Source organism: Sitodiplosis mosellana, unplaced genomic scaffold, assembly GCF_009176505.1.
Source record: "Sitodiplosis mosellana isolate CC-2019 unplaced genomic scaffold, AAFC_SMos_1.0 Smas_scaffold_30, whole genome shotgun sequence".
Lineage (NCBI taxonomy): Eukaryota > Metazoa > Arthropoda > Insecta > Diptera > Cecidomyiidae > Sitodiplosis > Sitodiplosis mosellana.
The window spans coordinates 1,075,276-1,087,322 of record NW_022595272.1 but is presented as its reverse complement, the minus strand read 5'-3'; the positions used below and the strand labels follow the sequence as shown (position 1 = coordinate 1,087,322).

Here is a 12,047-nt window from a genome sequence, read left to right as displayed (position 1 = left end):
AGAACTCAAGCGAATCAACTGTTTGGTTTCGATTAGATTTATTTAGATCGTTTATTCAATAAGAAGTATCGAAGTGATATACTTTGTTCGAATCTGAAGAAAATAATCTCTCAAGATGAGTTGAATGAGGGCGATAATGTTAGATCGTGTTGCAAAACAGCCAAGTTAAATGCATATATCCAAAGAGAATTGTATGAGAAGATGAACTGGTTTGTTGTTATTACTGTAGAAATCAATAATAGGCATTGGCAAAATTTTGGTTTCATTGAGTGAATTATTTGTATCATTTTTTCGCCGAGACAAGGCCAGATTGACGTCTCTTCACATCCCAATTGTAAACACGTGCCATATTGACTTCGGTTGTGGTCAACTGGTCCCTGTAATTGGCAAAGAAAAAGAATTAAAATCGTTCCAGAACAAATGATTTTCGATTTTTAGCCACCTCAAAAAGTCTTGATCGTGTTCCAGACACTTCAGATTGGTTTCAGCCGATTCCTTATTTTGCTTCAGTAAAACTTCAGCTTCATCCAATGGGTATTCGAGCATGACGTTAGCACCAAGCCATAAGCAAACAGTTTTTGTGGGTGGGACGGTTGCTTTCAAGAAAACTTGCTCACTGAGTAGAAACTGTGTTGCTCTGTCTTCATTTTGTTCACGCAAAATGTCAATCATCTCAATGGATTTGAGCAAATCGGGAATTTGGAACTTCAGCTTGCGACGGCGTGCACTGATATTGTACTCCATTAATTTGTATTTACTGTGCTGTTCGTCCAAACGGCGCAACACTTTATCAGCACTGTTCTCATTTTCGCTCAATGCCATAAACGAGTCGACATCCTCCTGCACAAAGAAATCCCATCGATTAATTCAATGATGAGGTTGATGGTTTCAAGCATAGAACACAAAATTTGCAGGTTAATTTGCATTACTCACCACAAAGACGGCTTCTGGGATACCAGCGTATGTTTTTTCATTCTCTGGCAGTGGTGGCAGCTCGCTTGAACTCATTTTTAAAATGATATCACTAACTAGTTTTAATCGAAAATTATTGATTGAATAAATTTGATGCAAGTAGCTTTTGGCAAAAACCTGCAGTTTTGTTTTTCACAAATTTGTGCCGCAAACAAGAGAGAGAAAAAAGTGAATCGAATGAAAACACAACCTGAAATGTCAACACGCCATGTAGTTAGTGGCGGTCGTCGACAGAACTATTCAACCATTTGACAGATTCTTGATTGAGAACTGGTTTCACGGTGGATTATGTTTTGATAGTTTCTGTTTTCATATACTCAGACGAACACAAACATCAATTTCAATTGAAAACGAAGAAAAAAAATCTCAATATCTGTGACAACAATTCCATAAATCCATTTAAACCAATCGTTTTGAGAATTGTTGCAATTCTCGTTGATAATCACACACGATTCGGAATAGCAACGAAACATTTGTTTGAATTGACATCTATAGATTTTTTATTTATTTACAATTTTTCATCGTAGTTGCCTGCATACACATTCTTTACCTGCTTTTTGTGTGTCACTTGCCAAGCAAGTGCTATTATTCAACGTCGTAATCAGTAGAACTAATTTAAATATATTTTTTCTTCATTGTAAACACACAAAAAGCTGCGTGTGCAAAATAATTATTTCAGTGGACTGATGCTAATTGAAAGAGAAAAAAAAAATGTAAGAAAGTTCAGCTTTCGAAATTATTGTAAAATAGCAGTGAAGTGTTGCAAATTATTCGACAGCTATTCGATTGGAAAAGTGTTTATAGTGATGAGAGCATCTTTTCGTTGAAATTCGTTCAACTCTTCAAATCGATTTTAATTAGAATTGAGTGCAAAATGCTTGGGCGATTCAACGAAGCGCTTCAGTCGGCTGCTGACGTTGTGAGTGAACTGTTGTTTTTCGGTTCTGTTCGACACAATTTCTTTGCAAATATTTACATACGAACGTTAATATGTCAATACGACCTTTTTTCTCGCTTAATTTTATCGAACATCAGCTGGCACCGCCGCCAACACCGCTGCAAAATTTCGAATATCACTGGAAACATGTGAAGAATTTTTATGCACAACACAATGTTATGCCGAAAGTGCACATCGAAAACACAAATTTGCCCATCCATTTGGAGGAGATGCTAAAACTGTTAATCGAAGAGGATCATACAAAGCATGAAGAGACACCAACCGCAAATAACAACATTTTGACACCACTGAAAACAGTTTGCGGAGGTAGTAGTGGAATGTCACGCGCGTCCGCAGAGTGTTTTGATTTCGTTCTTATAAACCGGCCGCTCGACTTACTTACCGATATTTGCCTGACCGATTCACCAGTTGGTGCGAGCGTTTGTGTTTTGAATTGGATGCGTCGTTTTTTAACGTGTTTGCCGAATCCCAGATTAGACCATAAAAGTATTTTGCAACCAACACAGGTATTTTTCATCTGCGAAAAATCAATAGCAAAATTGGAATGGTGATAAAATGACAGGTTTTTTTTTTCATTCAATATAGAAACTGATAGCTTACTGTAGCAGTGCGGCCGGCCGAGCCTCACCGTATGAAGAGGAGGAAATCGTGTTTCTTTTGAATGTTGCCGGTGTGATACGAAAAGATCCATTACTGTTGCACTTATTTCTGCCAGCTCATGAACATTCGTGGGCAGTTGCGTCGCTCAATCCGTCTCTCGGAATGAAAGCACCAGTCAAAAATACACTGTTCGAGAATGCAAAACTTGAGTCGAAAGTAAGAAATGTTTCGTTGTTGCAAGACAAAGAATCGGCCTCTAACAGCGATGAAGTGGACACATCTGTTCAGGAACCAAAGAAAGTCGCACCGGAATACAGTAACATCAGTTGTGATTGCACCGAAAATGATTCATTCATTTTGCTCGATACCATTTTGCGGTACTTCGATAGTGCGGTCAGTTGAATAATTCATGACGACTTGAATCTTATTACGGCGGTTCACTTTTCATTTAAATGTCAATTTTAATTCAATTTTTTTTCCTGTAATTACAGGACAGCGTGGTTGTCGTACGAGCGTGCGAAGCGGTACTTATTTTAATGTCACTACCGACCATCGGAATTAAATGCAACGCACAAAAAACGACTTTTCAAATATTCTCCAAACAATTGAGTCAAAAGTTAGCGTTCTTGTGTCAGGATATCCCAGAAGATATGGACACTGGTGAAATTGAAGACTGCATCGCAACATGGGGGCTATTACCACGTGATTCGGAAGCACAATACTTTATCGGCAAGCCACAACTTATGGAATTTCTCTGCTGGTTAGACTATGCAAATAGGCTGGCCAAAGAATGCTATGTACCCGAAATCGTACAAAACTTGGCGGAAAATGTTCGCGTTGACCTATTCGAAATGAGCATCGAACCAATGATTTCGATTTTGGACATTAACATTGTCGGTTTCATGTTAGTACTGATGGCCAAAATTATTCGACAAATTGATGCTCCAACATTTAGCGATGGTGAGATCAAATGGAAATATTTTAGAAGAAAAGTTTAATCTAATGATGCACATTATTCTATTGATAGAACTGGCCACTTGGCTGGTTGGATCAGCGATTGTTGTGGATGGTGATGATTTAGCTGTGAGTACAAATGAAAATGCACCGGCAATAATCCACACCGATTGTCTACTAAACATTATCATAGAAAATGCACAAGATAACCAAGATATTCTTTTGCCCACACTGCAATTCGTTGAGGTAGATACAAAACCAAACTAACATACATTGATGAGCTTGGAATTTCTCCGAGAATGATCGATTACTTTGTTTCTACCCTATAAATAGGCTTTGCTTGATAATCCCAATTCGCGAATTTTGCACAGTATGCTGTTTCGATATCTTGAGACGCGTGGATACTACGATTTGAATGCAACTTCAGCCATCCAAACATGGTCCGATGAAGAGGATGAACGGGAGAAACGTCGATCAAGTGCATCTGAACCCATCAAATCAGTAACGTTGAAGCCAAACAACATTTTGAAAGTTATCAATAAGTGAGAGTTGGAATTAAAGAAAATTTTATAGAAAAATATTTAAAAAGTATTCTTCTCATTTTCAGCTTTTTACTGCTGTTGCCCCGACAAATTATCAGTGACAGCATTGGAACGTGTTACGAAGAATATGTACAAGATGCCAATCGACATTACAAGGTAAACGCTTGCAATATTTTGCTTACATACAATCAATTTTTCAATGACAAACTCATTTTTTCGTACTTTAGAATTGGATTACAAAAACATCGAAGTTTGATTGGCCCATCGAAGCCGTCAGTCGATCAAGGGAAAGTGACGATTTGCTTTCACCCGAATCGCCACTTCCATTGCCTTTACCAACCGTGACTGCGTGCAATGGAAAATTGCATTCGTGTGACAGTGGCATTGCTGTCGAACAGTTCTACGAAGGGCCACTGCTACGATTGCTATTTCTCCATGTCAAAGATATGGCCAAGTATCCATATGAATTGAATATCGCGGTCATTGCGATACTCTCGAAGCTATCATTTTTACCGCATCCGTATTTGCATGAGATACTTCTGAATCCCGAATTGCCGATCGCTCGAGGTATAAACACGCTTTGGTCAAGTATGCAACATCTTGCACGTTACTTATTGCTTGAAATACCACGCATCGAAGGGTTCCAGAAACGTATCACCGAAACGGCAAAACGACTACTTATTAATCCACCAATTATGAGTGAAACGTACGAAGACCATGATCATCTGTTTGAAAGTTTAGTGGCACTAGAAGAATTTTGTAAAGAATTGGCCGCAATCGCATTCGTTAAGTATCATCATGCAACGGAATAAGTGTAATATAAGTGTATTAAAATAAAATCAGCAGCGATATTGTTAAACATTCCCTTGAACGCCGCTCCGCATAATTTATTGAAAACTTTTGAATGAAAATATCATACATGAACGATTATGTCTAAGAACGAAGAAAGAAATATTTTTGCTAGCTTGATCATTGAAATTAATCAGCCACATGAATGTGTGCAAGTTGCTCGTATTTGCTTCAACTTAACATTTTTGCCGATTTGATTCAGTCGCTGTAATTAAACTCTTTTTACTAGATTTCATTATTTGTATTAGTCCAATTTTATTCTTACCCAAGCGAAAGGGTAGTGTTTGTAACGCATATTGTACCTACCTTCAACTACACATACTTTCTAGTCAAAGGGAAAACCTGTTAATTTCGTGATCCAATAAAAGACACGCATTTCAAATCAAATGTGTGTATGATTTGAAAAGCATTGAAAACAATATTTATGGTGAATATTCTCGATTAATTTAAGAATTAGCACCATTCTCATTAGCAAGTATTGCTTTAGGCGCCAAACGAAAAGAAAAACAATGATTCCACATAATTAGAACTTTATGCTGATTTTATTTCTTGTCTGGGCTAGAATTTACATTATTGCTCGTCACAATATCTTTGGGTAACGTATTTTTATTGTATTTTAATTCAGAAACGTCTCGAATATCGTCGACGTCATCGAGTGTATTCTTTTTTTGCGTTCCATAAGGGTGGTAAGTTTGAATGATTATATCTGGTTCTTCAGTGTGCTAGAAATAGAGAAATACATTAGCAAAATATCCTTTATTGACAATGAACAGTTGAACACCCAACTGTAACAAATATTCCATTTTTTTTTAACCATAAACAACGAAACATCACTCACCCTTTGAGCACCGTGGAAATTATAATCTTTCGATTGATAATAAAGTTTTGACAAATTGTATGCATCATCCATTGTTATTCCACTGAGTTTTGAAGTGATGTACAGCATTAAACCGCCAAATGTTCCAATTAAACCGCCAAAAAATCCACCTGCCACCATTCCTTTTGGTCCTAAGCCAAATTTATATATTGCACCAGTGACCATACCTCCAAGAGAATATTCTAAAACACCTGACTCACCACGGAATTTCGATAGTACCGTACTCAATCCACTGCAAAAATAAAATAAAATTAACATGGTAAAAAATCTTGGTCTATATGAATGAAAAAATTTCGGTTTGATCAATGTAGATTCTAAATTGTAGAAGCAGATTTGCAACTATTGATCCTATTTTGAATCTAGATTTTGAATTTTAAATAAAAAAAAAAATTGATACAAAAATTGGTAAACTGTATTCAAATTATACTTTTCAACGTACACAAATGAGAAACAGAAAAAGGAATAGCGAGCACCCCACGTGACAACACCTTTTGCAAAGCCGATTGTGGTTTTATCTAGAAGTTCTCGTGCAGCAGCCTTTTGTGAGTAGTAAACCGTTGCTTCGTTACTCTCTCTGAAGCTCAAATTCGCTATCCTTGAGGTCAATAGGCCGCCATAAATAGCGCCGATGAATCCACCGGTGAATGTAGATATGCTAACGAAAGACGCCTCAGGTGATATCGTTCCATTTTCACTGTCGATTCAAAATAAATACATAATTTGCATGTGTAATTTAAAAAAAAAGGACATTTTAATTGTAACGTCACTCCAGTTGTGTGGTACGGAAAACTCACTCGCGGTCGAATATTTTCATAACTCTATCAACACCGGAATTTGAGTTTCGTTCAACTGGATTTGATATTCTATCTTCATCTAATTTCTTATAAGCAACTGGCGTATAGGCTAAACGAAAACAAGCAAAGCCACCAATTCCACCAAGTCCACGGCGCAGAGCTCCAAACATTATAATTATAAAATCCAAAAGTTTTACTTTTTAATTTAAAAACAAGACAAATTTTTAAAAGATAACCTCTTGCAACATTTTCCGTGTTTACTAATTACAACCGCAAGAGAAACATCGAATGACAGATGACATTATATAAGTATGTATACCGTGAACTGACGTTTCGAGTTGACTTTCAAGTCAGTTCTATTTGCGATTTGACATTTCCCAAAAAGAGAAAGAGTTTGCACCGTGTTGATATTGCTGAGTTGATTTTAGATTTTAAGAATAGTTGACTAAAAGAAAAACAAAGCGTAACCATGCCGAAGAAGAAGACGGGTCAGCGGAAAAAAGCTGAAAAGCAAAAATTGCGACAAAAAGAAATAAGAAGTCGCGCTGTTCCATTGGCTGATTTACCATGCAATGCATCGATGGAGGTTTGTGTCTTTCATTTTTTCCACAGAAAAAGAGAAAATTTATTCTAGTTGTCAAATACACGTTGATTTTTGAAAAAAAAAACAAGTTTCATTGAAAATTATTGAATTGCTTTCTCGTTGCAGTGTGATAAATGTCAGCGAAAGCAAAAATCGCGTGCATTTTGTTACTTTTGTCAATCGGTGCAGCGTCTGCCGCAGTGTGCTCAGTGCGGAAAGATGAAATGTATGCTGAAAACAGGCGATTGCGTCGTTAAACATGCTGGCGTTTTCACAACGGGATTGGCCATGGTTGGTGCAATTTGTGATTTTTGCGAAGCATTCGTGTGTCACGGTCGAAAATGCTTGACATCTCACGCTTGTACCTGTCCACTGATTGATGCCGTGTGTATAGAATGCGAGCGAAGTGTCTACGAGCACGGTGGACGTATTTTCAATTGTTCATTTTGTCAAACGTTCCTTTGCGAAGATGACCAATTTGAACATCAAGCCAAGTGCCAAGTATTGGAACAAGAAACAACAAAATGCCAATCGTGCAATAAATTGGGTCAATATTCGTGTTTGCGTTGCAAGGTGTGTTACTGCGATGATCATGTAAGGCGAAAGGGTTTCAAGTACGAAAAGAATGGACCAATTCCATGTCCCAAGTGCAATTACGAAACATCCATAACTAAGGAGTTGAGTATGTCGACAAGATCGCACAAGTTTGGCCGTCAAGCTGGCGCCGATGATTACTACGACGATTACGATGATGATTATTAACTGAACGTCACCAATTTATCGCAGCTTGAAAACATTTCCGTTGTTGATCTGAGGAATCGAAAAACATATACATAAAAGTTGAATAAAACCAATGTTCCATTCACTCAATAATCTTTATTTCATTTTGTTTTACACGAATCATGAATGATTTGATTTCAATCGAATTTGAAGAAAAGCGCTTAATCCAACTACTGGATAAATGCATTACTATTGTTGAAACCGTTTTTTTTGTTTCAGCGGTTCCGGTTTCTGTCATCACATTTTTAGATTATTTGTGCTGTGTTTGGTCACATAGCGATCGGTGTCGTCGTTCAGGGTTTTCTTAAATCTTAATTGCACAATTTCGATTCTCTGGCAAGATGGGATACTATTCTTTTGATTTGTCTCTTTTTTCTAATAAAATATATAAATATTTGCTTCGAAGGGGAAAAATATAATTTAATACAGAAAAAAAAAAATTTAACCTCAATTTGGGTTCGGGAGGAGGGAAAACCAATTGCAAATCATATTTGACATTTCACATCTAAACTAATTTGTTTGTTTGTTTGTTTTTTTTTTCTCGGAACATTTGAAGAAAATGATAAATGCAATTCGCTTGCATGAGCGACTTTCGTTGTGTTTCTATTCTATGTTGGACCTTATTGCAGAGTTTGTTAACAAATTTCAAAATCGCAATAACGACATTTATGTCGCTATTGAAAGATTTCCGTAGAAAAATAATTTGTTTGTCATCATTATTTTTCCTGCATTTCTATGTTGAACTTGTAAAAAGATCTCCGAATTTGGTCACATTTTGAGCAATTGAATCGTTTTTGTTTTATAAAAATACGTATTAACTATTTCACAATCACTGATCAGTTTATGTTGTCGTCGTCATCGTTTCTTCATTTAATGATTTTCAATTGGAAGCCTCAGTGCAAAAGTGGAACTAGTTGTGCTTACACAAAATAAAGAAATTTTCATCAAGTTTGATTTTTTGCGTATGCCAAGACGTACGTATACTGTGTAAAAAGTTTAATGTATAATTGTTCAAAATATTTCAATTGATTCTTATCAATGTTGATATCTCTTGCGAACTGTGATTGCTCATATTTTTTTGCTTTGTTATTTTCTTTATCTTGTTCCACATTCGCACCGAGACCACCAATCCCAATAGGAAGATAGTAATGAAAATATCAAGTTATCTCTAATGATACAAATAATAATAGTAAAATCCAAGGCATAAATAAAAAAAAATTATTAAATTAGAAAAATTGCTCTGAATGCGATACGTAAAACTCAAAGAACTTTGATATTCACGTTTTAGCATATCAAAACTGAGTGGTTTTTTGGTGTAATTTATAACGTTGAATCACTTGCGATGAAATTATTGTTGTTTTTTTTTCTGTTGTTTTTGAATCGTGAAAACACATCGAAAGCGGGAGTTTTTAGGCAGTTTCATTATTTTCCTCAGACGGTGCTCGGAGACCGATCAGTCTTTTAGCTCCACGGTTCTTCGGGCCTTGTGGCTTTGCAAATTGTGGTCGATGCAACAACGTTTTCGGATGCAATTCATCTTGGAAATACTCTTCGGTCAGCTCAGATCCGGAATCGATTTCCAGCTAAACGAAAATGAAAAATGTTTATTCTTGGTTAGTATGCGGGATAATGAAATGAATCCTTGATCAACACTTTGTCATCACCGTTAATAATGTTTCGTTTGCCATAATCGATCAAAAAATATGAATAAATGGGCACATTATATCAAAATACCTTCTTTTCAATGTGTAAGCCAAGCTCTTGAATTTTTTCGACGAAAAGCGCTTTACATGATGAGTACATCATACGCTCTTTGATTGGACACTTGTAGCCTGGCATCGAGTAAATGAAAATGTAACTTTCCAAAAAGTCTCCCTCATGAGTATGCTTGAATAAATAGACGTGATAGCGTGCTTCGTCTTCGGGAACCTCTTTGGGCAACTTTTCAATCTCCACATTACTGGCTTTGACTAGATGGATCTTCTCCTCTTTAAGATCAATTTTAAACTGTAGATAGTTATAGGTTCCGCTCACGGTGTCCTTGATGCTGACAATTGCCGACTCAGTCAATGCACATGAAATGCCACCCAACGTTTTCTGGCGTGTTTCAGTGCTAATATCTGTTTGGATCTCGTTTCGGCGTATTTCGAGCATTTCTTCTTCGCGTTGTGTCAGTGGTGCTGGGGCGCTCATTGCTTTTTTGTGTTTCTTAAAGCTGAACAGTGTGGTTTCACGTTGTGATGTTGCATGGTACTCCTCTTTGATATGCGGAGATCCAAATTCTTTCTTCATCGTTGCCTTGGTCGATGCGTACAACATTTTGTGGCGAATTGTTGCCGTGTCTGGCGTATAGCTCATCAAAAGCCATTCATATCCGATGGACGATTTGCTGTCCAAACGGAAGAAAATGTAGCATGGTGTATTCTCTTCAATCAGCGGCTCCACCAAGTTTTTGTAATCTTTTTCCCAGTCTTCATTCACTTCAACCTCAGCAGCCAAAGTCAATTGCTCTGTTGGCGACAAAAAAATAATAATAATAGAAAAACGAAACCGTATATAATTTAATATGCCCGACTCTAGCGCGTATCTCTTCGCTTCAATTACCTTTTTCAATAGAAGCCTTAATAACTCGAGTATTGCCTTCTTTCGACTTACTAAATGCTTTCAATAGTTCATCGTTGGCTGTTCAAAAAAAGAAACAAAACAAAACAACGTTACACAATCCACTATATTGTGAAATAAATATCCAAAAGAACTTCAATCTATTTTACTGCCGTCAGTATATATCCATTGTTATAGAAGTGCTCTGCTCTTTTTATTATATTTTTCACAAACTAATGGCCGTGTTTGAAATGTGAATGTTTTCAACAGTGGTTTTCTGATGCTAAAATAGCAAAGACTAAATACTGTGCAACGACACACAACAACAATAAAAATCAGTGAAGTTGATCAAAACAGATCGACGCCAATTGAACGGACAAGCAGTGTGTTTGCGTTCAATATCGATGAGCAACGAAAAACGAAGAACGAACGAATGAATCTCGGAGTCATATCTGAAACGCTATGATAAGCCAAGCGTAAATTATTTTCCATATTGCGCACGCGGCATTCAAGATTCATTAGTATATCTCGTACGTGAGATCGCATGCTTTGGCTGCTTTATGATACGTTTAAACTCGCTGCTCGTTTTTTTTTTGCATAGCAAGGAGGAAAAAGAAAAAAATTGTGTTTTCGCGCGACAAGAGGATACCTACACGATTTGTCGACACACATCAGCTTACTTTTAAAACATTAACACAAATAAATGAGAGAAATTTTCAGCAATAAAAATAATATACGAAACACAACAACACGAAACAGACAAATCATGATTTGTAGTTTGAGCTCACCAGAGGCGAAAATAACGATGAAAGCAGAGATCGCGTAATTTGAACAACGAATAAAAAAACAACACAGCACATCTCTCTTTCCATTTGTAACTCTATTCAGAAATAGAATGCTGGCACAAGATGAACCAGAAAAATGAAATGTGTAATAACAAGTTTTCTGGCTGGCGAGCGCGTAAATTTTAGATTTTCTCGTTGAGGTCATTCAATTTCAAATGTATCACACAAACAGTGGCCACTCGAATGGATTAAAATCAAATTTGGATTAGTAATTGAAGTAGAAGCAGCACGTATTCACCTTTAATTCCCGTTTGATGAGACATTTTCGTTCAGTGTTTGCGGTTACGGCGGCTCCGAAAAGAAAAATCAGTAGAAAATAGGGTTCACAATTCGAAGAAGCTCTATAATAAAAGCAACGGTGGTAATTCTATTAGTGGCGATCAGTGAAAATGACCGTCAAAAAATCAATTGGTTCTGATTATGGAAGCACTTAAATCGTCGCGACGATTAATGGGATCACAATTTTCAAAGGCTCGTGTACAAAAAAGAAAACGAGTTTTTTTTTGTTTCAATGGTCGGCGAACACTGTTCAAGAGATGAGTCACTGATGATGATGGTGATGTTGATGATATTGTAACACAACACGATTTTCAATTTATTCCAATTGAAATGCCACCAAAGTATTTATTAATATTCAATATAAACACTGAACAAAATAAAAAAAAAATTCCCATAAAACAAATCACAAACCA

General features: G+C 36.6%; 5 protein-coding genes across 6 annotated transcripts; 2 read left to right on the top strand and 3 right to left on the bottom strand.

Annotated features, from left to right (window-relative positions):
* Window positions 1-19: 19 nt before the first annotated feature.
* LOC129569212 (prefoldin subunit 3-like) lies at window positions 20-1,192 on the bottom strand. Its single transcript, XM_055447855.1, has 3 exons — window positions 934-1,192; window positions 443-840; window positions 20-377 (listed from the first exon to the last, which is right to left on the bottom strand). Exons 1-3 carry the CDS (start codon window positions 1,006-1,008, stop codon window positions 284-286), a joined length of 567 nt encoding a protein of 188 aa, XP_055303830.1. The 5' UTR covers window positions 1,009-1,192; the 3' UTR covers window positions 20-283.
* Window positions 1,193-1,222: 30 nt separating this feature from the next.
* Window positions 1,223-5,294, top strand: LOC129569205 (FHF complex subunit HOOK interacting protein 2A-like). Its single transcript, XM_055447845.1, has 8 exons — window positions 1,223-1,891; window positions 2,008-2,436; window positions 2,516-2,923; window positions 3,022-3,490; window positions 3,558-3,730; window positions 3,818-4,026; window positions 4,092-4,182; window positions 4,254-5,294. Exons 1-8 carry the CDS (start codon window positions 1,847-1,849, stop codon window positions 4,836-4,838), a joined length of 2,409 nt encoding a protein of 802 aa, XP_055303820.1. The 5' UTR covers window positions 1,223-1,846; the 3' UTR covers window positions 4,839-5,294.
* A 97-nt stretch (window positions 5,295-5,391) lies between these two features.
* Window positions 5,392-6,843, bottom strand: LOC129569210 (RPII140-upstream gene protein-like). 2 transcript variants are annotated; one of them, XM_055447853.1, is made up of 5 exons: window positions 6,547-6,843; window positions 6,192-6,446; window positions 5,953-5,984; window positions 5,714-5,883; window positions 5,392-5,597 (listed from the first exon to the last, which is right to left on the bottom strand). In XM_055447853.1, the coding sequence occupies exons 1-5, from the start codon at window positions 6,714-6,716 to the stop codon at window positions 5,418-5,420; spliced, it is 807 nt and encodes a 268-aa protein (XP_055303828.1). In that variant the 5' UTR covers window positions 6,717-6,843; the 3' UTR covers window positions 5,392-5,417. The 2 variants fall into 2 exon arrangements, with proteins under 2 accessions (XP_055303828.1, XP_055303827.1); XM_055447852.1 differs by having other exon boundaries at window positions 5,714-5,984; window positions 6,547-6,768.
* Window positions 6,844-7,001: 158 nt separating this feature from the next.
* LOC129569211 (zinc finger protein 330 homolog) lies at window positions 7,002-8,002 on the top strand. The gene is made up of 2 exons (XM_055447854.1): window positions 7,002-7,132; window positions 7,256-8,002. The coding sequence occupies exons 1-2, from the start codon at window positions 7,016-7,018 to the stop codon at window positions 7,889-7,891; spliced, it is 753 nt and encodes a 250-aa protein (XP_055303829.1). The 5' UTR covers window positions 7,002-7,015; the 3' UTR covers window positions 7,892-8,002.
* LOC129569209 (twinfilin-like) lies at window positions 7,991-11,966 on the bottom strand. Its single transcript, XM_055447850.1, has 4 exons — window positions 11,594-11,966; window positions 10,514-10,591; window positions 9,644-10,419; window positions 7,991-9,492 (listed from the first exon to the last, which is right to left on the bottom strand). Exons 1-4 carry the CDS (start codon window positions 11,616-11,618, stop codon window positions 9,319-9,321), a joined length of 1,053 nt encoding a protein of 350 aa, XP_055303825.1. The 5' UTR covers window positions 11,619-11,966; the 3' UTR covers window positions 7,991-9,318.
* Window positions 11,967-12,047: the final 81 nt, after the last annotated feature.